The sequence below is a fragment of the Coregonus clupeaformis genome, chromosome 16, assembly GCF_020615455.1.
Source record: "Coregonus clupeaformis isolate EN_2021a chromosome 16, ASM2061545v1, whole genome shotgun sequence".
In the NCBI taxonomy this organism is placed as follows: Eukaryota; Metazoa; Chordata; class Actinopteri; order Salmoniformes; family Salmonidae; genus Coregonus; species Coregonus clupeaformis.
The window spans coordinates 54,290,422-54,315,801 of NC_059207.1; the positions used below are offsets into that span (position 1 = coordinate 54,290,422).

Consider the following 25,380-nt stretch of genomic DNA (forward strand, 5'->3'; position numbering starts at 1 on the left):
CCAGCTGTGGATCTGCCAGTGTGCACTGGGCTCTGTAGCTTGTCTGGGTGTGTTTAGTTTGTGAGTAATGGCAGCTCCTTTTTTGGGGGGGGGGGGTTCTGCTCCAGTGCAATGAGGTTTTCTGTGAGAGTAGAAATCTGGTCCTGAATGTTCTTCATCTCTCTGGCGATCATCGTTCCCTTCTCCTTCTCCCTCAGTGAAGCCAGTCTGGCATCCTCTTCCTCTTTCAGGAACTGGTGAAGCATCTCAAATTCCCCCGTTCTGTCTCTCTGTGGATACCAGCTGCATGCTTCTCCTATCGAGTGTTCTGAAATGTGCTCTACTAAACAACACCACATTCTCTGTACACTCTTAAAAAAACATACAAGTATCCTTTGACTAATAACAAGACATCAGACAGGACCTTATTGCCACAGATTTTATTGCAATATTTTTTCCCCAGGTTTTATTACGACAGAAGAAAAAGCAGCCATGTGTTTTAGGACAGCAATAAAAAGGCTAACCATAAAAATATTAAACAATGCATTCCCCATTCATAAAAAAGAAACACAGACATACTTCACAATCAGGTCCCCTGAAGACAAATAAATAGTTATAAAAAAACAATAACATAAATAAAGTCATTCCAGGCTAGTTTGACCAAAATAATGTTCTCACACATTTCTTTCTCGCAAAGCTTCATAGTTTAATTTGATCGTTAACGTTTCGGTCTACTGACCTTCTTAATGCTTTGATCAAAACATTAACAGTCAGTAACTTTTACTAATTACAACAGTGAAACATTGCAAGCCAACAGTGTGAGGGAATGTCTTTTTTTTTACTTGAGTTATATTAATATTTCAACAAACCTAGAAAACACTCCTGGACTGGAAATCCAAAACTGAATATCATACCCTTCCACCATTGTTTTTGTTTTAAAAAACAATAGCAAAACAGAGTGATATTCAGTGAGTATTCCAGGCTAAAATACTTCTACAAGCCTTACGAAGCCTTAATCCTTTCTCAGGCCAGGTTGACCAGCCTCTCGCTGGCCTCCCACAGTTTTTTGGCCACGCCGGCGTCTCTGGCGAAAGATCTCAGCGTGGCGGGCCGGCAGTCGGTGAAGTATCCCCCACTGTGCTTGGCAGCCTCGTCCGACACGGCGCAGTAGACCACGGTCTGAGCGCCCATTTCACACGGCACGAAGAACATGAACATGATCACCTGCATCAGCATACGGAACAGGATGGAGTAGTGATATGTCCAACTGCTCTGAACATAGCCTGGGAGAGGGAGGGAGAAGGGGTGTAAGTGTGATGCATGAAATAATTCCCACACACTGATTCTATGCCCCAAAATGGGGGGATCGGGTAGGTATCCTTCCTGTAATAGATGTCTCTTTCTTTTTTACATTTTTTGTCACTTAACAATTAACTTTCAATCGACAAGAGAGTTGTGCCTCCATTATCTGAAACCATGGATGTGTGCATGCCACTGTGAGACAGATAGTAAGCCTATCTATTGAGAGAGGTTGCAGTGTAGGCCCTTTCACCCCTTTCTCTTCCATCAACTGGCAATTTCATTATGTGACTATTTGATCTACAGCTATGACTGTATTAGTATAATCTACAGTATACAGACCAGTGTTTCCTCTGGAAATTGTAGTAGCAGAGGGGGGAGTTTATTTTATTTTGTATTATAAATGCTTCAGTATACAGTATACTGTGCAGATTAGAGCTGGGCGATACAAATAAATAAAAGTAATATCATGATAAATTGACCCATTTTGCTCAATAACGATAAATACAACAATATATATATTTTTTTATGCACAGTTACCGTAATTTTCTGACTATAAGCCGCGCCTTTTTCCCAATTTTTCGACCCAGCGGCTTATATAACGGTGCGGCTAATCTATGGATTTTTACAGCTAACGGCCACTAGAAGACCTCCTAAATCTATGGATTTTACAGGTTACAGTCCACCAACTTTAACTCTATGGGCTCTATGACCGGTCCGCGCCCCCCACCTTTAAGCGGCGGGCTCCAGCAGGAAAAGCTGGAGGCCGGAAATGAGTGAGACAGGTAGCGCGCAAAAGTAAAAGTGGAACCGAGAGTGGTACGAGAGACAGAACGAGAGACAGAACGAGAGCAAGACAGACAGACATTACGAAAGCGAGACAGTTTGTCTCTTTCCCGACAATCCCCTCTGTGCACGAACCCTTACATATGGTAATTAAACATTAAAACAACTGCGGCTTATAGTCCAGTGCGGCTTATATATGTACACATCATTCAATATCATTCAATTTAGCTGCTGCGGCTTATACTCCGGTGCGCCTTATAGTGCGGAAAATACGGTACTTTCCATTAGCGGCAGGGCTCTAGACAGTTTTTCCAGTGCCAAGTAAGACATGATTGAAGTTAGCTATTTCATCTAACATGTTCTGGAAATGCATGATAAGATGTTTTACTGTCACATACACCGGATAGGTGCAGTGAAATGTGTTGTTTTACAGGGTCAGCCATAGTAGTACGGCACCCCTGGAGAAAATGAGGGTTAAGTGCCTTGCTCAAGGGCACATCGACAGATTTTTCACTTTGTCGGCTCGGGTACTCGAACCAGCAACCTTTCAGTTACTGGCCCCACGCTCTAACCGCTAGGCTACCTGCCACCATGATGGATATTTTGATGTGCAACATGTCAAAATAGGATCCTGAACGATCAGATGTAAACTCAGCAAAAAAAGAAACGTCCTCTCACTGTCAACTGCGTTTATTTTCAGCAAACTTAACATGTGTAAATATTTGTATGAACATAAGATTCAACAACTGAGACATAAACTGAACAAGTTCCACAGACATGTGACTACCAGAAATTGAATAATGTATCCCTGAACAAAGGGGGGGTTCAAAATCAAAAGTAACAGTCAGTATCTGGTGTGGCCACCAGCTGCATTAAGTACTGCAGTGACTCTCCTCCTCATGGACTGCACCAGATTTGCCAGTTCTTGCTGTGAGATGTTACCCCACTCTTCCACCAAGGCACCTGCAAGTTCCTGGACATTTCTGGGGGGATTGGCCCTCAATGGGATTGAGATCCGGGCTCTTCGCTGGCCATGGCAGAACACTGACATTCCTGTCTTGCAGGAACTCACACACAGAACGAGCAGTATGGCTGGTGGCATTGTCATGCTGGAGGGTCATGTCAGAATGAGCCTGCAGGAAGGGTACCACATGAGGGAGGAGGATGTCTTCCCTGTAACGCACAACATTGAGATTGCCTGCAATGACAACAAGCTCAGTCTGATGATGCTGTGACACCGCCCCAGACCATGACGGACCCTCCACTTCCAAATCGATCCCACTCCAGAGTACAGGCTTCGGTGTAACGCTCATTCCTTCGACGATAAACGCGAATCTGACCATCACCCTTGGTGAGACAAAACCGCGACTCGTCAGTGAAGAGCACTTTTTGCCAGTCCTGTCTGGTCCAGCAACGGTGGGTTTGTGCCCATAGGCGACGTTGTTGCCGGTGATGTCTGGTGAGGACCTGCCTTACAACAGGCCTACAAGCCCTCAGTCCAGCCTCTCTCAGCCTATTGCGGGCAGTCTGAGCACTGATGGGGGGATTGTGCGTTCTTGGTGTAACTCGGGCAGTTGTTGTTGCCATCCTGTACCTGTCCTGCAGGTGTGATGTTCAGATGTACCGATCTTGTGCAGGTGTTGTTACACGTGGTCTGCCACTGCGAGGACGATCAGCTGTCCGTCCTGTCTCCCTGCATCGCTGTCTTAGGCGTCTCACAGTACGGACATTGCAATTTATTGCCCTGGCCACATCTGCAGTCCTCATGCCTCCTTGCAGCATGCCTAAGGCACGTTCACGCAGATGAGCAGGGACCCTGGGCATCTTTCTTTTGGTGTTTTTCAGAGTCAGTAGAAAGGCCTCTTTAGTGTCCTAAGTTTTCATAACTGTGACCTTAATTGCCTACCGTCTGTAAGTTGTTAGTGTCTTAACGACCGTTCCACAGGTGCATGTTCATTAATTGTTTATGGTTCATTGAACAAGCATGGGAAACAGTGTTTAAACCCTTTACAATGAAGTTCTGTGAAGTTATTTGGATTTTTACAAATTATCTTTGAAAGACAGGTTCCTGAAAAAGGGACGTTTCTTTTTTTGCTGAGTTTATTTTTGCCTCTTTTGAGAATATAATATTTTTGGTGCATATTGGCCTAGGTTAATATGCTACATAAATCCCCACCTGAGGCAGTAGGAATTCAAAACACATTAGCTAGATTGCTAACTCTAAATATGATATTGTTGCTCATAGCCATGTCATTTATAATTTAACAGTAAAATGTTTGTCCTACAAAAACTTTCCATTGGTAGGCCTATAAGCTACTTGATGTATTCACCGCAAATGGCGTGCTCTGTTCTGTTCTGCCAGCGCATCATCTCAATTAAATAGGCTACTCCATTTGTAAAGTGGTGGTATGTCCTCAAAATTAAGAGTTGAGAAATAATATGTATACTCACAGAAAGCTGAGACTCTCCCCTAAAGCTTAGGCCCCCTCACCAGATAGCATATGAACACGTCATAAGCCATGGCAAAATGTTTAGAGTTAGACTAAATTAGCTATGAAAATTCATATTTTTGTCTAAGCCTCACAGCAAAATGTGTAGAACTGCAAGAAGTTAGCCCCCCACCCAAAAAAAAAGTTTTCCCAATAAAAGAGTCTGCTCGGACCTGCAATACGCCACTGGTTGATACTCGACTAGGGGAGGGGTGAGGGTTGAGGAGGGCTGAGACTTGACTAGATGAGGGGTGAGGATGAGGAATGACAAAGTTCCAAATACAGGTAAAAGTCAGTAAATTAGAATATTTTGAAAAACTTGATTTATTTCAGTAATTGCATTCAAAAGGTGTAACTTGTACATTATATTAATTCATTGCACACAGACTGATGCATTCAAATGTTTATTTCATTTAATTTTGATGATTTGAAGTGGCAACAAATGAAAATCCAAAATTCCGTGTGTCACAAAATTAGAATATTGTGTAAGGGTTACATTTTGAAGACACCTGGTGCCACAAACTAATCAGCTGATTAACTCAAAACACCTGCAAAGGGCTTTAAATGGTCTCTCAGTCCAGTTCTGAAGCCTACACAAACATGGGGGAAGACTTCAGATTTGACAGCTGTCCAAAAGGTGACCATCGACACATTGCACAAGGAGGGAAAGACACAAAAGGTTATTGCAGAAGAGGCTGGCTGTTCTCAGAGCTCTGTGTCCAAAACACATTAATAGAGAGGCAAAGGGAAGGAAAAACTGTGGTCAGAAAAAGTGTACAAGCGATAGGATCACCGCGCCCCTAGTCAAGATTGTGAAAAAAACCCATTCAAAATGTGGGGAGATTCACAAGGAGTGGACAGCTGCTGGAGTCAGGGCTTCAAGATCCACCACCAAGAGACGCTTGAAAGACATGGGTTTCAACTGCCGCATACCTCGTGTCAAGCCACTGTTGACCAAGAAACAGCGAGCGTCTCACCTGGGCTAAGGAAAAAAAGAGCTGGACTGCTGCTGAGTGGTCTAAAGTCATGTTTTCTGACGAAAGCAAATTTTGCATTTCCTTTGGAAATCGAGGTCCCAGAGTCTGGAGGAAGACAGGAGAGGCACAGGATCCACGTTGCCTGAAGTCTAGTGTAAAGTTTCCACCATCAGTGATGGTTTGGGGTGCCATGTCATCTGCTGGTGTCGGTCCACTCTGTTTCCTGAGATCCAGGGTCAACGCAGCCGTCTACCAGCAAGTTTTAGAGCACTTCATGCTTCCTGCTGCTGACCTGCTCTATGGAGATGGAGATTTCAGGTTCCAACAGGACTTGGCGCCTGCACACAGCGCAAAATCTACCCGTGCCTGGTTTACGGACCATGGTATTTCTGTTCTAAATTGGCCAGCCAACTCCCCTGACCTTAGCCCCATAGAAAATCTGTGGGGTATTGTGAAAAGGAAGATGCAGAATGCCAGACCCAACAACGCAGAAGAGTTGAAGGCCACTATCAGAGCAACCTGGGCTCTCATAACACCTGAGCAGTGCCAGAAACTCATCGACTCCATGCCACGCCGCATTAATGCAGTAATTGAGGCAAAAGGAGCTCCAACCAAGTATTGAGTATTGTACATGCTCATATTTTTCATTTTCATACTTTTCAGTTGGCCAACATTTCTAAAAATCCCTTTTTTGTATTAGCCTTAAGTAATATTCTAATTTTGTGACACACGGAATTTTGGATTTTCATTTGTTGCCACTTCAAATCATCAAAATTAAATGAAATAAACATTTGAATGCATCAGTCTGTGTGCAATGAATAAATATAATGTACAAGTTACACCTTTTGAATGCAATTACTGAAATAAATCAAGTTTTTCAAAATATTCTAATTTACTGACTTTTACCTGTATGTATTCCGTACCAGTGACTGGCACGCTCAGCCTGTCTCTCCAGTGACTAGCGAGCCGTCTCGAGGGCGGTGTTGTACCCGGACTAAATAACCTTTAGAACGGTGTTGTACCTGGACAGATGATCTACAGTGCATTCGGAAAGTATTCAGACCCCTTGACTTTTTCTACATTTTGTTACGTTACAGCCTAATTAAACTTTTTTTTAATTTTTTATTATCCTCATCAATCTACACACAATACCCCATAATGACGAAGCAAAAACAGGTTTAGACATTTTAGCAAATGTATTAAAAGCAAAAAAGTGAAATATCACATTTACATAAGTATTCAGACCCTTTACTCAGTACTTTGATGAAGCAACTTTGGCAGCGATTACAGCCTCGAGTCTTCTTGGGTATGACGCTACAAGCTTGGCACACCTGTATTTGGGGAGTTTCTCCCATTCTTCTCTGCACATTCTCTCAAGCTCTGTCAGGTTGGATGGGGAGCGTCGCTGCACAGCTATTTTCTGTTCTCTCCAGAGATGCTTGATCGGGTTCTTGTCCGGGCTCTGGGTGGGCCACTCAAGGACATTCAGAGACTTGTCCCGAAGCCACTCCTGCGTTGTCTTGGCTGTGTGCTTAGGGTCATTGTCCTGTTGAAAGGTGAACCTTTGCCCCATTCTGAGGTCATGAGCGCTCTGGAGCAGGTTTTCATCAAAGACCTCTCTGTACTTTGCTCCGTTCATCCTTCCCTCGATCCTGACTAGTCTCACAGTCCCTGCCGCTGAAAAACATCTCCACAGCATGATGCTGCCACCACCATGCTTCACCGTAGGGATGGTGCCTGGTTTCCTCCAGACGTGACGCTTGGCATTCAGGCCAAAGAGTTCAATCTTGGTTTCATCAGACCAGAGAATCTTGTTGCTCATGGTCTGAGAGTCCTTTAGGTGCCTTTTAGCAAACTCCAAGCGGGCTGTCGTGTGTCTTTTACTGAGGAGTGGCTTCCGTCTGGCCACTCTACCATAAAGACCTGATTGGTGGAGTGTTGCAGAGATGGTTGTCCTTCTGGAAGGTTCTCCCATCTCCACTCTGCAGCTTTGTCAGACTGACCATCGGGTTCTTGGTCAGGCCCTTCTCCCCCGAATGCTCAGTTTGGCCGGGCAGCCAGCTCTAGGAAGAGTCCTGGTGGTTCCAAACTTCTTCCATTTAAGAATGATGGAGGCTACTGTGTTCTTGGGGACCTTCAATGCTGCAGACATTATTTGGTACCCTTCCCCCCAGATCTGTGCCTCGACACAATCCTGTCTCGGAGCTCTACGGACAATTCCTTCGACCTTATGGCTTGGTTTTTGTTCTGACATGCACTGTCAACTGTGGGACCTTATATAGACAGGTGTGTGCCTTTCCAAATCATGTCCAATCAATTGAATTTACCACAGGTGGACTGTGTAGAAAACATCTCAAGTGTGTGTTGTAGAAACATCTCAAGGATGATCAATGGAAACAGGATGCACCTAATCTCAATTTCGAGTCTCATAGCAAAGGGTCTGAATACTTTTGTAAATAAGGTATTTTTGTTTTTTAGTTTGAATAAATTTGCCCAAATTTCTAAAAACCTGTTTTCGCTTTGTCATTATGGGGTATTGTGTGTATATTGATGAGGGGAAAACTATTTTTTATCCATTTCAGAATAAGGCTGAAACGTAACAAAATGTGGAAAAAGTAAAGGGGTCTGAATACTTTGCGAATGCACTGTATGTACAGAGGAAAAGTGAATGCGAATAACAAAACTCTATTGAATGTACGTTTCGTAGAAATACTATGTTTTTGCAGTGGCGGCAATGATTTAGCCTTGGCGCAGGACCACAGCTAAACTAATGCAGTGGAAACACTGATACAGACACTAGTGCATCAAGCCTCACCAGGATGCACAGCGTAGGTGGTCACCCCTTTCCTCTCTGTCATCTAGGCCATTAGATTATGACTATGTAAAATCATCTATCATTGTATCAGTGTGACAAGTTTAATCTAAGTATACACTAGTGCTTCAAGTCTCACCAGGGTGCACAGCGTACGCCGTCACTCCTTTGCCCTCCATCATTCTATCCAGCTCCTGGCTGAAGTAGATGTTGGCCAGCTTGCTGCGGCAGTAGGTGAAGAAAGGCAGCAGGTTATAGTTGAGGTCCTGGAAGTCTAACTTCTGGTACTTGTAGTTGGAGCAGGTGAGCGTGACCACGCGGCTGGGGGCCGAAGCCTTCAGGTGGCCCAACAGTAGGTTGGTCAACAGGAAGTGGCCGAGGTGGTTCACACCGAAACACATGCTGAAGTTGTCCTCCGTCCAGTCCAGCACGCTGGGCATGGCTGTGAGTGGAGGGGGGAGGTTAGCTAGCGAGATTGCTTAACGTTTGAGTTTACTACCGCTGCTCTGAATGCCAAAGAGTCTAAGGCACATGTCAAACTCATTCCAGAAGGCCTAGTGTCTGCAGGCGTTTGGTTTTTCCTTTCAATTAAGACCTAGACAACCAGGTGTGGGGAGTTCCTTACTAATTAGTGACCTTAATTCATCAATCAAGTACAAGGGAGGAGTGAAAACCCGCAGCCACTCGGGCCTCCGTGGAATGAGTTTGACACCTGTGGTCTAAGGGCTTCTTTATGAGGGTGTCACAGACTCCTCTCTCTCACCTGCGTTGTTGATGAGGATGTCCAACCTCTTCTCTCTCTGAAGGAAGGTCTTACAGAAGTCTCGTATGGAGCACATGTTGGCCAGATCCAGCTCCATGTGATGGATGTTTACGTTGTGACCCCTGATCTTGATCTCCCTCACCGCCTTCTCAGCCTTGTCCACGTCACGGCAAGCTATGATGACACGGGCACCTCGCATCGCCAAGGCAACCGCTGTCTCTTTGCCGATGCCAGCATTGCCACCTAAAAGAGACAGGTAGGTAGGGAGAGAGAGAGAGAATGGATGATGATTATTATTACAAAGCTATGATACACTAGTGTACAGCCTAGTGTACAGCAAACTTTGTGAATTAGACTACAAACAGTCTAAAAAACAAAACAGTGATAATCTATTAATGTGCAATAAGATATCTCCAACTAAACATCTGAATAAGGGGGGTAAAGTTGCTAACAGCACTGTGACTTCTAAAAAATGCATTCATCCTCCCTCAGAGGGTTTCCACTAGATAGCACAGCCACAGTCAAAATTGGCTATATTGTGAAAATTCATGAAAACAAAAATGAGCTTGTTGGTCTTCAATTCAAGTAAGGGTTAGGCCTAAGGTTAGCAGTGTGGTTAAGGTTAGGGTTACAATTACATTTTAAGAAGAGAAATTGTAGAAAAAGGAGGGGTTTATGACTTTGTGCCTGTGGTAACTAGTAAGGACCCTAAGAGGCGTTACCTGTTTTATTTCATGTTAATAAATACATTTATGCATCACTCACAACCTTTGCAAGTGGGTATTGTATTAGCTAGCACAGGGGTTTTCAAACGGGGGTCTGCGGCTCCCTAGGTTTTTTTTATGTGAAAAAATATGTTTTATGAATATCGCTAGCTGCAACAGAATACCACTGTGGATACCATTTTTATGTCTCTGCATCCAGTTTGAAGGAAGTTAAAGGTAGTTTCACAAGTCAATGCTAACTAGTGTTAGCGCAATGACTGGAAATCTACAGGAACAGTCAGCAAGCTAGCTGTTCCTGTTCATCCGACTCTGGGGAAGTGGATAAATGGCTTCATCGCCAACATCTCAAACTATCCCTTTAATATGGAAGAAATTAGTCATTGGCGCTAATTACAGTTTTCTTTTCTGTATAGAAAATTCTTAGGCGGGCCATGTAAGTGGTAATTTTCAGGATGGAAAAACTGTTTCAGTGTCAACTTAAACCGGATAGAAAGCATGTAGAAATGACATTGAACTATATATATTTTTTTTTATAATACCATATTTGAGAACTAATTATCAAATAAAAGCTAGACAGTCAGGGAGAATAAAAAATTCCCAAAACTGGGCATTCAGGGCACATGCCCATTGATTTTGTTATAATGTTTGAGCAGAGGAACTCAGCACTTGCCATAGCAAAATGCATATATAGAAATTGACTTTCAGCTTCATGCCAAGCTGTGTAGAATTGCTGGACATTTTATTCAAAACTGCAAAATGTTCTCCCAGCTCAATGGAAACATTTGTAGAATTGCAGAAAATGTGCTTTACAACAAAATGTCCTCTATGCCACCAAGATACCTTTCTAGTTAATAGACTACCTGTCACTCACAGGAGGTTGGTGGCACCTTAACTGGGGAGAACAGGCTCGTGGTAATGGCTGGAGCAGGATATAGGTGGAATGGTATCCAATACATCAACCACATGGTTTCCATGTGTTTGATGACATTCCATTCGCCCCATTCCTGCCATTATTATGAACAGTCCTCCCCTCAGCAGCCTCCACTGCTGTCACTGCTACCTGTTTGTTATGAGTTTACACTTCCTCTTCCAATGAACTGTGGGGTGGTCAAAATAATGAAACTGTACCAAATCTATTAATTTTAAAATATGTATTACTTCTAATTGCCATTATAATTTACCTGATGAGAAGACATGATTTAAATTATTTTACTAATATTACATTATCGCGGTCCCTTGGTCGCCGGTTCTACTCGGTGGGGGTCCCTGAGCAAGAAACGTTTGAAAACTGTAAGTCGCTTTGGATAAAAGCGTCTGCTAAATGGCATATTATAAAACCTCTGAGCTAACAGACGTACTGCCAGAAACTGTGGTACTGATGTGATTGTAACTACGCTATGTGCGATTGGCGCTACGTCTACATAGCTAAAGCGAGACAAACCGTCCCTTTCGGCACATGCGCGGCTACTAGCTAGCTAATTTGCTAGCTAGCTATCTGCCTTACCAGTAATGAGAACTGTATTGCCATCCAGTCTTTTCAAGTCCGTGCAATACCTCCTCTTTTTCATCCATTTCAAAATCAAATAGCAAACTAATGAAGTAATAATCGTGAACAAAATATACATTTTTAGCCACATAAAATAATCATGGATGCTCTTCTTGCAATGACGTCAATGAATGAACTGAAAACTAGCTAGCTAGCGGCTAATAAACTGTAGTTAGCATTCTGGTCGTCGACATCAGACACGAGACATCCATGGCGTACATAGAAACGATTCGTCTTAGTGACAGTTAATAACGAATTCCCATTTCCCTACCAAACAAAAGAAAAACTGCTCGAATAACGTATTTCAATATATCTTGGTAGCCAGTTGGCTAGCCTGCTAGCGCACAGATAATATATGAATGCGCATGCGTGGAAACATTGTACAGTTCACTCGCGCGATAATTTGTTCTCTGCCGCATCAAGGACGGCGCTACCTACTAGAGAGGTTGCAGTCCTGTGGGTCGCGGACGGAGATTGCGGCGTGGTCGGCATTGTTCATGCTGCGGCCAGTCAGACAGATGACTTTAGATGAAAATGTTTTTGTGCCGCAGATTCATTGGAAACGGTCGATTTTCTACTGTGTATGCGTTAGCCTAAGCCTACCTACTGTATTAAAAGCCATTTTTTCGCATTATTCACACACTAGTTTCGCGTGCGAGTTCAAGTGCGTCTATGTGTGGTCTCATTGAAAAAGAGTAGGCTGCCTACATAGGTGGAGATTCACGTGGCAGTTAATTTAAACATGAAATTAACTTAAACATAAATATTGATAATGGAAAGAAGTGGAGGGCGCTAAACCAACGTGAGTCGAGGTGCAATAAAGAAAAATGAATAATCATTTAAATGGCACAACGCGCGCATAGGCTGCGCCTTTTCATTTTCAATAGCCTAAGTATGGATTACCAATTTATTTGTCTCTGCCTGCAAATCGTCCTACTAAAAAGGCAGGCTATATCCTATATGCAAAACGTTGCAGGTGTCGCTGTCATCATTCTTGCTGCTTGTAGTCCCCTGTAGCTCAGTTGGTAGAGCATGGCGCTTGCAACGCCAGGGTTGTGGGTTCGTTTCCCACGGGGGGCCAGTATGAAAATGTATGCACTCACTAACTGTAAATCGCTCTGCATAAGAGCTTCTGCTAAATGACTAAGATGTACGTTCAGTATCCATACCTGCGATATCAGGTGTGCATGGGCTGAGAAGCACGTGGCAGTTATCATTCCAAGGAATTGTACTTCCTAAATATGATTAGGCTATAGTTTCGGCTACTACATTGCCTAGGAATACACATTTATCACCGATATTTTTCCTTCTGAAAATCTTCCCACTCCTAAAAGGTAAGCTATAAAAATAGCTCAAGAGAAAGTGCAAGTCTCTCCAACTCTGCTCTCTTCAAACTACATCTAGCATACTGGCTGATAAATCAAATCAAATCAAATTGTATTGGCCACATGCGCCGAATACAACAGGTGCAGACATTACAGTAAAATGCTTACTTACAGCCCTTAACCAACAGTGCATTTATTTTTTAATAAAAAAGTAAAATAGAACAACAACAAAAAAGTTTTTAGATAAAAAAGAGCAGAAGTAAAATAAAATAACAGTAGGGAGGCTATATATACAGGGGGGTACCGGTGCAGAGTCAATGTGTGGGGCACCGGCTAGTTGAGGTAGTTTAAGTAATATGTACATGTGGGTAGAGTTAAAGTGACTATGCATAAATAATTAACAGAGTAGCAGCAACGTAAAAAGATGGGGTGGGGGGTGGGGGTGGGGGGGCAGTGCAAATAGCCGGGTAGCCATGATTAGCTGTTCAGGAGTCTTATGGCTTGGGGGTAGAAGCTGTTGAGAAGTATTTTGGACCTAGACTTGGCACTCCGGTACCGCTTGCCGTGCGGTAGCAGAGAGAACAGTCTATGACTAGGGTGGCTGGAGTCTTTGACAATTTTGAGGGCCTTCCTCTGACACCGCCTGGTATAGAGGTCCTGGATGGCAGGAAGCTTGGCCCCAGTGATGTACTGGGCCGTACGCACTACCCTCTGTAGTGCCTTGCGGTCGGAGGCCGAGCAGTTGCCATACCAGGCGGTGATGCAACCAGTCAGGATGCTCTCGATGGTGCAGCTGTACAGTCGTGGTCAAAAGTTTTGAGAATGACACAAATTCTAATTTTCACAAAGTCTGCTGCCTCAGTTTTGATGATGGCAATTTGCATATACTCCAGAATGTCATGAAGAGTGATCAGATGAATTGCAATTAATTGCAAAGTCCCTCTTTGCCATGAAAATGAACTTAATCCCCCAAAAACATTTCCAAACATTTCCACTGCATTTCAGCCCTGCCACAAAAGGACCAGCTGACATCATGTCAGTGATTCTCTCGTTAACACAGGTGAGAGTGTTGACGAGGACAAGGCTGGAGATCACTCTGTCATGCTGATTGAGTTAGAATAACAGACTGGAAGCTTTAAATGGAGGGTGGTGCTTGAAATCATTGTTCTTCCTCTGTTAACCATGGTTACCTGCAAGGAAACATGTGCCGTCATCATTGCTTTGCACAAAAAGGCCTTCACAGGCAAGGATATTGCTGCTAGTAAGATTGCACCTAAATCAACCATTTATCGGATCATCACGAACTTCAAGGAGAGAGGTTCAATTGTTGTGAAGAAGGCGTCAGGGCGCCCAAGAAAGTCCAGCAAGCGCCAGGACCATCTCCTAAAGTTGATTCAGCTGCGGGATCGGGCACCACCAGTGCAGAGCTTGCTCAGGAATGGCAGCAGGCAGGTGTGAGTGCATCTGCACGCACAGTGAGGCGAAGACTTTTGGAGGAAAGCCTGGTGTCAACAAGGGCAGCAAAGAAGCCACTTCTCTCCAGGAAAAACATCAGGGACAGACTGATATTCTGCAAAAGGTACAGGGATTGGACTGCTGAGGACTGGGGTAAAGTCCTTTTCTCTGATGAATCCCCTTTACGATTGTTTGGGGCATCAGGAAAACACCTTGTCTGGAGAAGACAAGGTGAGCGCTACCATCAGTCCTGTGTCATGCCAACAGTAAAGCATCCTGAGACCATTCATGTGTGGGGTTGCTTCTCAGCCAAGGGAGTGGGCTCACTCACAATTTTGCCTAAGAACACAGCCATGAATAAAGAATGGTACCAACACATCCTCCGAGAGCAACTTCTCCCAACCATCCAAGAACAGTTTGGTGACGAACAAAGCCTTTTCCAGCATGATTGAGCACCTTGCCATAAGGCAAAAGTGATAACTAAGTTGCTCTGGGAACAAAACATCAACATTTTGGGTCCATGGCCAGGAAAATCCCCAGACCTTAATCCCATTGAGAACTTGTGGTCGATCCTCAAGAGGCGGGTGGACAAACAAAAACCCACAAATTCTGACAAACTCCAAGCATTGATTATGCAAGAATGGGCTGCCATCAGTCAGGATGTGGCCCAGAAGTTAATTGACAGCATGCCAGGGCGGATTGCAGAGGTCTTGATAAAGAAGGCTCAACACTGCAAATATTGACTCTTTGCATAAACTTAATGGAATTGTCAATAAAAAGCCTTTGACACTTATGGAATGCTTGTAATTATACTTCAGTATACCATAGTAACATCTGACAAAAATATCTCATAACACTGAAGCAGCAAACTTTGTGAAGACCAATACTTGTGTCATTCTCAAAACTTTTGACCACGACTGTATAATTCTTTGAGAATCTGAGGACCCATGCCAAATCTTTTCAGTCTCCTGAGGGGGAATAGGCTTTGTCATGCCCTCTTCACGACTGTCTTGGTGTGTTTGGACCATGATAGTTCGTTGGTGATGTGGACACCAAGGAACTTGAAGCTCTCAACCTGTTCCACTACAGCCCTGTCGATGAGAATGGGGGCGTGCTCAGTCCTCTTTTTTTCCCTGTAGTCCACAATCATCTCTTTTGTCTTGGTCACGTTGATCCTGGCACCACACGGCCAGGTCTCTGACCTCCTCCCTATAGGCTGTCTCATCGTTGTCGGTGATCAGGCCTACCACTGTTGTGTCGTCAGCAAACTTTAATGATGGTGTTGGAGTCGTGCCTGGCCATGCAGTCATGGGTGAACAGGGAGTACAGGAGGGGACTGAGCACACACCCCTGAGGGGCCCCCGTGTTGAGGATCAGTGTGGCAGATGTGTTGTTACCTACCCTTACCACCTGGGGGCGGCCCGTCAGGAAGTCCAGGATCCAGTTGCAGAGGGAGGTGTTTAGTCCCAGGATCCTTAGCTTAGTGATGAGCTTTGATATAGCCTAATATAATGGGCCACGTGAGAATCTCTGGTAATTTAACCTATTTCTTAAGTTATTTTTGCGCAATTGATATTGCCTATGGGGTGCAAATTGCTGGGACAATGGCTGGTTGCAACACAATCTCACACACAATTCGTGCAAATATGTACAAAAAGTATTTCAGTAGATTTCCTGCATTTTGTGCGACTTAATTAATAAGAAAATACAAATTTTTGTGCGACTTAAATGTTTTGGTACCCAACTTCGGAACAATCTTTTGAAAGTTATTGTAGCTATGCATGATGGGCAATGGTGTTCTACACTGCCTTTTTTTTGTGTCCCACATGTATTTATATATATTAAAAAAAATTTTTTTAACAACCCAATATTGTTAATCAACCAGGGTTGTCACTGAAATAATTATAATATAATAGTAGCCTTACGTTGTTTTTTTATTTATTAATGCCAATACTGTTTTCTATGCTTGCTTTTGCTTAATGCTTGATTATTTTCACATGAATTAAGACACACAAAAACACACAAAATCTGCTGAAAATCGTTTTGTACATATTTGCATGAATTGAGTGTGAGATTGTGTTGCTGGCAAGTGAGCTGCTTCACATAGGCCACCCATCATACAGGGCAGGTGGGGCAGAGCAGTTTGCAAACAATGTAAAAAAAAATATATATATATGTATATATGTGTCATTGAGTTAATAAAGCCGCATACAAACTTGGTCTTTTTTTTTCTTTCTTGAGTAAGGCAGCTCAAAAATGCAGGTGTTTCAGCCTAGCTCAGTGCTTTCTGTGGTGGTGGGGCAGCCAGCGGAAAATACGGAGCGTAGGTGTTGGTAATGTTCTCTAGTTGCGCCGTGATTGGCTCAGTGTTCTGTCACTCATTGGGACACTACGTCACCGTCAAATCTAAGGGTAGAGCTTGAAAATTCAAGCCCCTTGGATCCTGCCATAGAGTTACATTAGAAGTGCCCATCCAAGAAGGCTCAAGGTCATTGGCCACAGATAAAATGACGTCAAATCACGTTATATCTACAGTAGCTTTGATTGGACTGATCATGTCAATATAATACTTTCAAAATCTTAGCTAGCAAGCTAGCAGTCTTCAGTCTTCATTCAGGACCTTGAAATGCTTCTTACGAAGCCACTCCTTCGTTGCCCGGGCGGTGTGTTTGGGATCATTGTCATGCTGAAAGACCCAGCCACGTTTCATCTTCAATGCCCTTGCTGATGGAAGGAGGTTTTCACTCAAAATCTCACGATACATGGCCCCATTCATTCTTTCCTTTATACGGATCAGTCGTCCTGGTCCCTTTGCAGAAAAACAGCCCCAAAGCATGATGTTTCCACCCCCATGCTTCACAGTAGGTATGGTGTTCTTTGGATGCAACTCAGCATTCTTTGTCCTCCAAACACGACTGAGTTGAGTTTTTACCAAAAAAGTTCTATTTTGGTTTCATCTGACCATATGACATTCTCCCAATCCTCTTCTGGATCATCCAAATGCACTCTAGCAAACTTCAGATGGGCCTGGACATGTACTGGCTTAAGCAGGGGGACACGTCTGGCACTGCAGGATTTGAGTCCCCTGGCGGCGTAGTGTGTTACTGATGGTAGGCTTTGTTACTTTGGTCCCAGCTCTCTGCAGGTCATTCACTAGGTCCCCCGTGTGGTTCTGGGATTTTGCTCACCGTTCTTGTGATCATTTGACCCCACGGGGTGAGATCTTGCGTGGAGCCCCAGATCGAGGGAGATTATCAGTGGTCTTGTATGTCTTCCATTTCCTAATAATTGCTCCCACAGTTGATTTCTTCAAACCAAGCTGATTACCTATTGCAGATTCAGTCTTCCCAGCCTGGTGCAGGTCTACAATTTTGTTTCTGGTGTCCTTTGACAGCTCTTTGGTCTTGGCCATAGTGGAGTTTGGAGTGTGACTGTTTGAGGTTGTGGACAGGTGTATTTTATACTGATAACAAGTTCAAACAGGTTGCATTAATACAGGTAACGAGTGGAGGACAGAGGGAGCCTCTTAAAGAAGAAGTTACAGGTCTGTGAGAGCCAGAAATCTTGCTTGTTTGTAGGTGACCAAATACTTATTTTCCACCATAATTTGCAAATAAATTCATTAAAAATCCTACAATGTGATTTTCTGGATTTTTTTCCTCAATTTGTCTGTCATAGTTGACGTGTACCTATGATGAAAATTACAGGCCTCTCTCATCTTTTTTAAGTGGGAGAACTTGCACAATTGGTGGCTGACTAAATACTTTTTTCCCCCACTGTATATATATATATATATATATATATATATATATATATATATATATATATATACACACATACACACACATACATACATACACACATACATACATACATACATACATACATACACATACATATCCTTAAAAAATATATATATTCCCCTTTATTACTTTCCAACCCCACCACCCTTTCCCTACTTGGAGTAAACTAGTGAACAACAATGCTTAGGCCTCTACTTCCAGCTTATACTTACTATCTACATTTTATGGACACAGTCAATTTTACAATAATTCTATTTTGTTAGTTTTTTCTCCTGAACTTCTTCTACTCTCAACCTCTCCGATCATTTTCATGATGTCCATCCGGTTTGCTTCTATATGCCATATCTTTCTAACTGTGCGCTTTCACAAAAGCTCCCAACCTACAACCTATATACTTATTATGGACACAGTATGCTTACATTATTAGTTATTTTGTTATTATTTGTTGTTAGTTGTTATTAGCCCCATCCTTCAACTCCATTCAACACCACCCATCTATCTCTTAACACCATCCATATAGGATTTCTATTTGCCATATATTTTTCAACTGTGATGTTTTACAAAAGTTCTGAACCTTTCTATTCTCATTGTTTCTACAGATTGTGAATTGAAAATAAACATTTTTGCTAAAAGTATTATTATATTATTGATCGATTGACTATGACTTTTCAGATCACCCAGTAGTGCTATCTGCAGGGTCAGCTCCATGCAAATATTGCAATCCTTCAGCCATTGCTGGACCTGTGTCCAGAAACAAGCTACAAATGGACAGTACCAAAACAAATGATCTAATGATTCTGTCTCTTCACAGCCAAATCTGCAGAGCTGGGAAGATTGTATCCCCCATACAAATAACATTCTATTGGTAGCAAGAATTTTATATAATAATTTAAATTGAAAGATTCTAAGTTTTGAATCCTGTGTCGTTTTGCGTATCAGTTCATAAACACTATGCCATGGGATCGGTACGTCAAAAATCTCTTCCCAACTATTTTGCAATCTATATGGGACGGCTGTCAATCCTTTTGTCCTTAAATGAAACTGGTCACCTTATCTCTTAACTTTGGGAGGATTCAGAAGAGATATGAATATGACATCTACTGTGTGACATGCATTATAAAGATAATATTTTATTTAAATATGTGCATATTAAAACCCCCTTGAGATGAATCCTCTTGTTTTCCTAAGTCAACAATTGGTATACCAAACCAACAGTAGCAAACACCAGCTGTTTAAATAACAGGCAATTCTCCCATCCCCAGCCCTAAGTACGGAGCAGGACAGCAGTGTTGCACAGGGGTACAGATTCTGACAGCAGACTCAATTGGAGGCAGACTCTGAATCCCCAGCCTCTCCCACTGGATGCATGACATCTTGACCTACTGTTGCTGTCTGTGGTCTGACCACTGCCACATCTACCCTCCAGTGGCTGTAGAGCCTACACACCACCAACAGCTGGTGAGAAACTCATGGGTGTTTGGAATAGAATGGAAGGAAATAGAATCGAATATTAGTTTAGTAGCACATGCAGCAGGTACTCTTCCATATAAAAATATATAAAACATACAAATACATGACAAAGTACAGAACAGTAATAGACAAAAACAAAATAGAAAGACACCAAGAGACAACAAAAATACTATTTACACACTTCATATATACTTATTAATATTGTTATATACAGTACAGTTAAATTAGATCTTTATAATGAGGAGAGGCGCTGTGATACAATATATTTTTTTTTTCTTCTGTTTTTTAAAAGCTAAACTTGCTTTTGCCTGAGTAACTTCTGGTGGCAGAGCATTCCAGGATGACATGGCTCTATACATAACTAAATCTGTTTAAAATCTGTTTTTGGTTTGGGTACCGTGAACAAAATCATAGTGCCGTGTCTGGTGTGAAGTGTATGCAAATAGATTATACAAGTGGTTAGGCATTTTCAACACACAATGTTTCTTAAAAAGAGAAGTAGTCAATTTCTCCTCACACCTCAACCATGAAAGACTATCATGCATATTGTTGATGTTAGTTATGTGTGTGCAGTTAAGGGCAAGGCGTGCTGCTTTGTTTTAAGCCAGCTGCAAATCTTTCTTTGCTGCACCTGACCATATTACCAGAGTAGTAATTAAGATCAAATCAAATCAAATTTTATTGGCCACATGCGCCGAATACAACAGGTGCAGACATTACAGTGAAATGCTTACTTACAGCCCTTAACCAACAGTGCATTTATTTTTAATAAAAAAGTAAAATAAAATAACAACAAAAAAGTGTTGAGAAAAAAGAGCAGAAGTAAAATAAAATAACAGTAGGGAGGCTATATATACAGGGGGTACCGGTGCAGAGTCAATAATGCGGGGGCACCGGCTAGTTGAGGTAGTTGAAGTAATATGTACATGTGGGTAGAATAAAGTGACTATGCTTAAATAATTAACAGAGTAGCAGCAGCGTAAAAAGATGGGGTGGGGGTGGGGGTGGGGGGGGGCAGTGCAAATAGTCTGGGTAGCCATGATTAGCTGTTCAGGAGTCTTATGGCTTGGGGGTAGAAGCTGTTGAGAAGTCTTTTGGACCTAGACTTGGCACTCCGGTACCGCTTGCCGTGCGGTAGCAGAGAGAACAGTCTATGACTAGGGTGGCTGGAGTCTTTGACAATTTTGAGGGCCTTCATCTGACACCGCCTGGTATAGAGGTCCTGGATGACAGGAAGCTTGGCCCCAGTGATGTCCCAAGATGGGACAAGATCAGAGCCTGAACAACTAGTACAGTTGATCCTTGAGTCAAAAACTCAGAACATCTTTTTATAACAGACATACCTCTCCCCGTCTTCACAACAACTTTGTCAATATGACTTGACCACAATAACTGACCATCCAATGTTACTCCTAGGAGTTCAGCTTCTTCAACTTGTTCAATGGTCACACCCTTTATGTACAACTCCAGTTGAGGTTTAGGTCTAAGAGAATGTTTTGAACCAAATACAATGATTTTGGTTTTAGTTGTATTTAAGACCAGTTTATTGTTAATTACCCATTCTGACACTGACTGTAACTCCTTGCTAAGAGTCTCGGTGAGCTCACTGGCTGTAGGTGCTGATGTGTAGAGTGCAATCATCAGCATACATAGTCATTTGAGCTTCTTGTAAGACAAGTGGCATATAATTTGTAAAAATAGAGAAGAGTAACAGCCCAAGGCAACTGCCCTGAGGGATACCGAACAGTACATATTTGATGTTAGAGAAGCTTCGATTGAAGAATTATCTCTGAATTCTATTGGATAAGTAACTCTCCAACCATGTGATGGCAGGGGATTTAAAGCCATAACAAATTCGTTTTTTCAATAACAAATTATGATCAATAACATGAAAGGCTGCACTGAAATCTAACAACATAGCTTAAACTATCATCTTATTATCTATTTATTTTAGCCAATCATCAGTCATCTGAGTCAGTGCAGTACAAGTTGAGTGCCCTTCCTTATATGCATGCTGAAAGTCAGTAATTAACTTGTTCTTTAAAAAATAGCATTGTATTTGTTCAAACACAATTATCTCTGTCAGTTTACTAAGAACACGCAGCAAACTGCTTAGATGGCTGTTAGAGCCAGCAAAGGGTGCTTTACTATTTTTTGGTAGTGGAATTACTTTAGCTTCCTTCCATGCGTGTGGACTCACACATTCCTTTAGGCTTTGGTTAAAGACATGGCAAATAGGGGTGGCAATACAGTCTGCTACCATTCTCAATAGTTTCCCATCTTGGTTGTCTATACCGGGTGGCTTATCATTATTGATGTAAAACAACCGTTTTTCCACCTCTTCCACACAAACTTGACCAAATTCAAAACGGCAATCATTCTCTTTCATTATTAGATCTTTAATACACAAATATGATGGTTCACTGTTCAATGCTGTCATTTCACTTCTCAGTTTTTCCACTTTACTGGTGAAATAGTCATTGAAATGATTGGCTATATCAAAAGGTTTTGTTATAGATGACCCATCAACTTCAATGAACGATGGTGTCACGCCCTGACTCAGGGGACTCTTATATGTTGAGTCAGGGTGTGTGTATTCTTTGTTTGTATATATTCTATGTTGTATTTCTAGCATGTGTGGATATATGTTGGACGGTGTGGTTCCCAATCAGAGGCAGCTGTCGCTCGTTGTCTCTGATTGGGGCCCATACTTAAGCAGCCTATTGGCACAGTCTAGTTGTGGGATCTTGTTCCGTGTAAGGTTAGTTATGTGTCTACCTTAGGACTTCACGTTTCGTTTCCTTTGTTGTTTTGTCGTGTGTTTAACAGTTAAAATAAACATGTACGCATATCACGCTGCGCCTTGGTCTGACCCGTCATTAAACGAACGTGACAGAAGATCCCACCAAACAAGGACCAAGCAGCGTGCCGAGAAGGAGCAAATGCCTGGGACTCAACAGGAGGTTACGTTAGTAGATGTCCTCCTCGGTTGGGGGAGAATTACGGAGGAGGAGGCCGTCCGTTATCGGAGGGCGATGAAGGAGGATGCCCAGGTAGGAGAGGAGAAACGGCGACAACAGTGCCGACGACGGAGACCCGAGAGGCAACCCCAAGAAAAAACATTTGGGGGGCACACGGTGTGGATGACGAGGCAGCAGGAGGCCGTTAAAGGGCGGCTCTGCAGGTTAGGAGAGGAGGCCACCATGTTACGGGGGCTATTGGTTCAGAGGGAGCAGGAGTTATTCGGTCAGAGGGAGGCGCTACAAGAGGCTAAAAGGGAGAAGGAAAGAGTAGAGGCACGGCGAGAGGAGCTGGATAGGCAGCAGAAGGAGCGGGGGTTAATAAAGGAACCCAGTCCTGCTCCTCGCACCAACCAAGTGGTGCGTGTCGGCAGTCCGGTCCGGCCCGTTCCTGCCCCTCGCACCAAGCCTGTGGTGCGCGTCGCCAGTCCGGCCCGGCCCGTTCCTGCTCCTCGCACCAAGCCAGTGGTGCGCGTCGCCAGCCCGGCCCGGCCTGTTCCTGCTCCTCGCACCAAGCCAGTGGTGCGCGTCGCCAGTCCGGCCCGGCCTGTTCCTGCTCCTCGCACCAAGCCAGTGGTGCGCGTCACCAGTCCGGCCCGGCCCGTTCCTGTCCCTCGCACCAAGACAGTGGTGCGTGTTCCTAGACCGGTCTGGCCCGTGCCTGCTCCTCGCACCAGACCAGTGGTGCGTTTGTCCAGTCCGGCACGGCCCGTGTCCGCTCCACCGGTGCCTGATCCAGCTCCGGTCAGCTGCGCCACTCCGGAGCCAGAGCAGCAGTCCACTCCACGGGGTTCTAGTCCAGCTCCGGTCAGCGGCTCCACTCCGGAGCCAGAGCAGTCCGCTCCACCGGTGCCTGATCCAGCTCCGGTCAGCGGCTCCACTCCGGAGCCAGAGCAGTCCGCTCCACCGGTGCCTTATCCAGCTCTGGTCAGCTGCGCCACTCCGGAGCCAGAGCAGCAGTCCACTCCACGGGGTTCTAGTCCAGCTCCGGTCAGCGGCTCCACTCCGGAGCCAGAGCAGTCCGCTCCACCGGTGCCTGATCCAGCTCCGGTCAGCGGCTCCACTCCGGAGCCAGAGCAGTCCGCTCCACCGGTGCCCAGTCCAGCTCCGGTCAGCGGCTCCAGTCCAGACCATGACGTCAGCCCCTCTCCAGGTTCGGGGTCCCTCACACCAGGGTCCAGACAGGGCCTGACGTATCGTGGGAGGAAGGAGAGGGGAAGTAGCGTGCCGAGGTCCGCTTCCGAGGCGGAATGCCCACCCGGCCCCTACCCTGTTATGTTTATGTAGTGCGGTCGGAGTCCGCACCTTTGGGGGGGAGTACTGTCACGCCCTGACTCAGGGGACTCTTATATGTTGAGTCAGGGTGTGTGTATTCTTTGTTTGTATATATTCTATGTTGTATATCTAACATGTGTGGATTTATGTTGGCCGGTGTGGTTCCCAATCAGAGGCAGCTGTCGCTCATTGTCTCTGACTGTGCCTTGGTCTGACCCGTCATTAAACGAACGTGACAGATGGAAATTAATTGAGTTTTCTGCCCATAACATAATTTAAGGTGCTCCAAAGTTTTCCCATAGTTTTTAATGTAATTTATCTTGATTTGGTAATATACACTACATGACCTAAAGTATGTGGACACCTGCTCATCGAACATCTCATTCCAAAATCATGGGAATTAATATGGAGTTGGTCCCCCCTTTGCTGCTATAACAGCCTCCTCTTCTGGGAAGCCTTTCCACTAGATGTTGGAACATTGCTGCGGGGACTTGCTTCCATTGAGCCACATGAGCATTAGTGAGGTCGGGCACTGATGTTAGGCGGAGTCGGTGTTTCAATTCATCCCAAAGGTGTTCGATGGGGTTGAGGTCAGGGCTCTGTGCAGGCCAGTAAAGTTCTTCCACACCGATCTCGACAAACCATTTCTGTATGGATTTCGCTTTGTGCACGGGGGCATTGTCATGCTGAAACAGGAAATGGCCTTCGCCAAACTGTTGCCACAAAGTTGGAAGCACAGAATCGTCTAGAATGTCATTGTATGCTGTAGCGTTAAGATTTCCCTTCACTGGAACTAAGGGGCCTTGCCCGAACCATGAAAAACACCCCCAGACCATTATTCCTCCTCCACCAAACTTTACAGTTGGCACTATGCATTCGGGCAGGTAGCGTTCTCCTGGCATCCGCCAAACCCAGATTCGTCCGTCGGACTGCCAGATGGGGAAGCGTGATTCATCACTCCAGAGGACATGTTTCCACTGCTCCAGAATTCAATGGCAGCGTGCTTTACACCACTCCAGCCGACGCTTGGCATTGCACATGGTGATCTTAGGCTTGTGTGCGGCTGCTCGGCCATGGAAACCCATTTCATGAAGCTCCCGACGAGCAGTTCTTGTGCTAACGTTGCTTCCAGAAGCAGATTGGAACTCGGTAGTGAGTGTTGCAACCAAGGACAGACGATCGTTACGCGCTGCGTTCTTCAGCACTCGGCGGCCCCGTTCTTTGAGTTTATGTAGCCTACCACTTCGCAGCTGAGCCGTTGTTGCTCCTAGACGTTTCCACTTCAAAATAACAGCACTTACAGTTGACCGGGGCAGCTCCAGCAGGGCAGAAATTTGACGAACTGACTTGTTGGAAAGGTGGCATCCTATGACAGTGCCACGTTGTAAGTCACTGAGCTCATCAGTAAGGCCATTCTACTGCCAATGTTTGTCTATGGAGATTGCATGGCTGTGTGCTCGATTGTCTACACCTGTCAGCAACGGGTGTGGCTGAAATAGCCAAATCAACTAATTTGAAGGGGTGTCCACATACTTCTGTGTATATATATATATATATAGTGTAACTTCTTATTTTCTTTGGTGAAGTTTAGTCACAAAATGTCTCAATTGACAGTTTGTCAACCAATCAGCTGAGCAGCCTGACTTATTTGCCACC

At 44.1% G+C, this 25,380-nt stretch overlaps 1 protein-coding gene across 1 annotated transcript; it reads right to left on the reverse strand.

Moving 5' to 3' along the window:
* Window positions 1–403: 403 nt before the first annotated feature.
* si:dkey-174n20.1 (uncharacterized protein LOC796174 homolog) lies at window positions 404–11,776 on the reverse strand. Its single transcript, XM_041901610.2, has 4 exons — window positions 11,335–11,776; window positions 9,106–9,348; window positions 8,482–8,784; window positions 404–1,262 (listed from the first exon to the last, which is right to left on the reverse strand). The coding sequence occupies exons 1-4, from the start codon at window positions 11,465–11,467 to the stop codon at window positions 1,003–1,005; spliced, it is 939 nt and encodes a 312-aa protein (XP_041757544.1). The 5' UTR covers window positions 11,468–11,776; the 3' UTR covers window positions 404–1,002.
* Window positions 11,777–25,380: the final 13,604 nt, after the last annotated feature.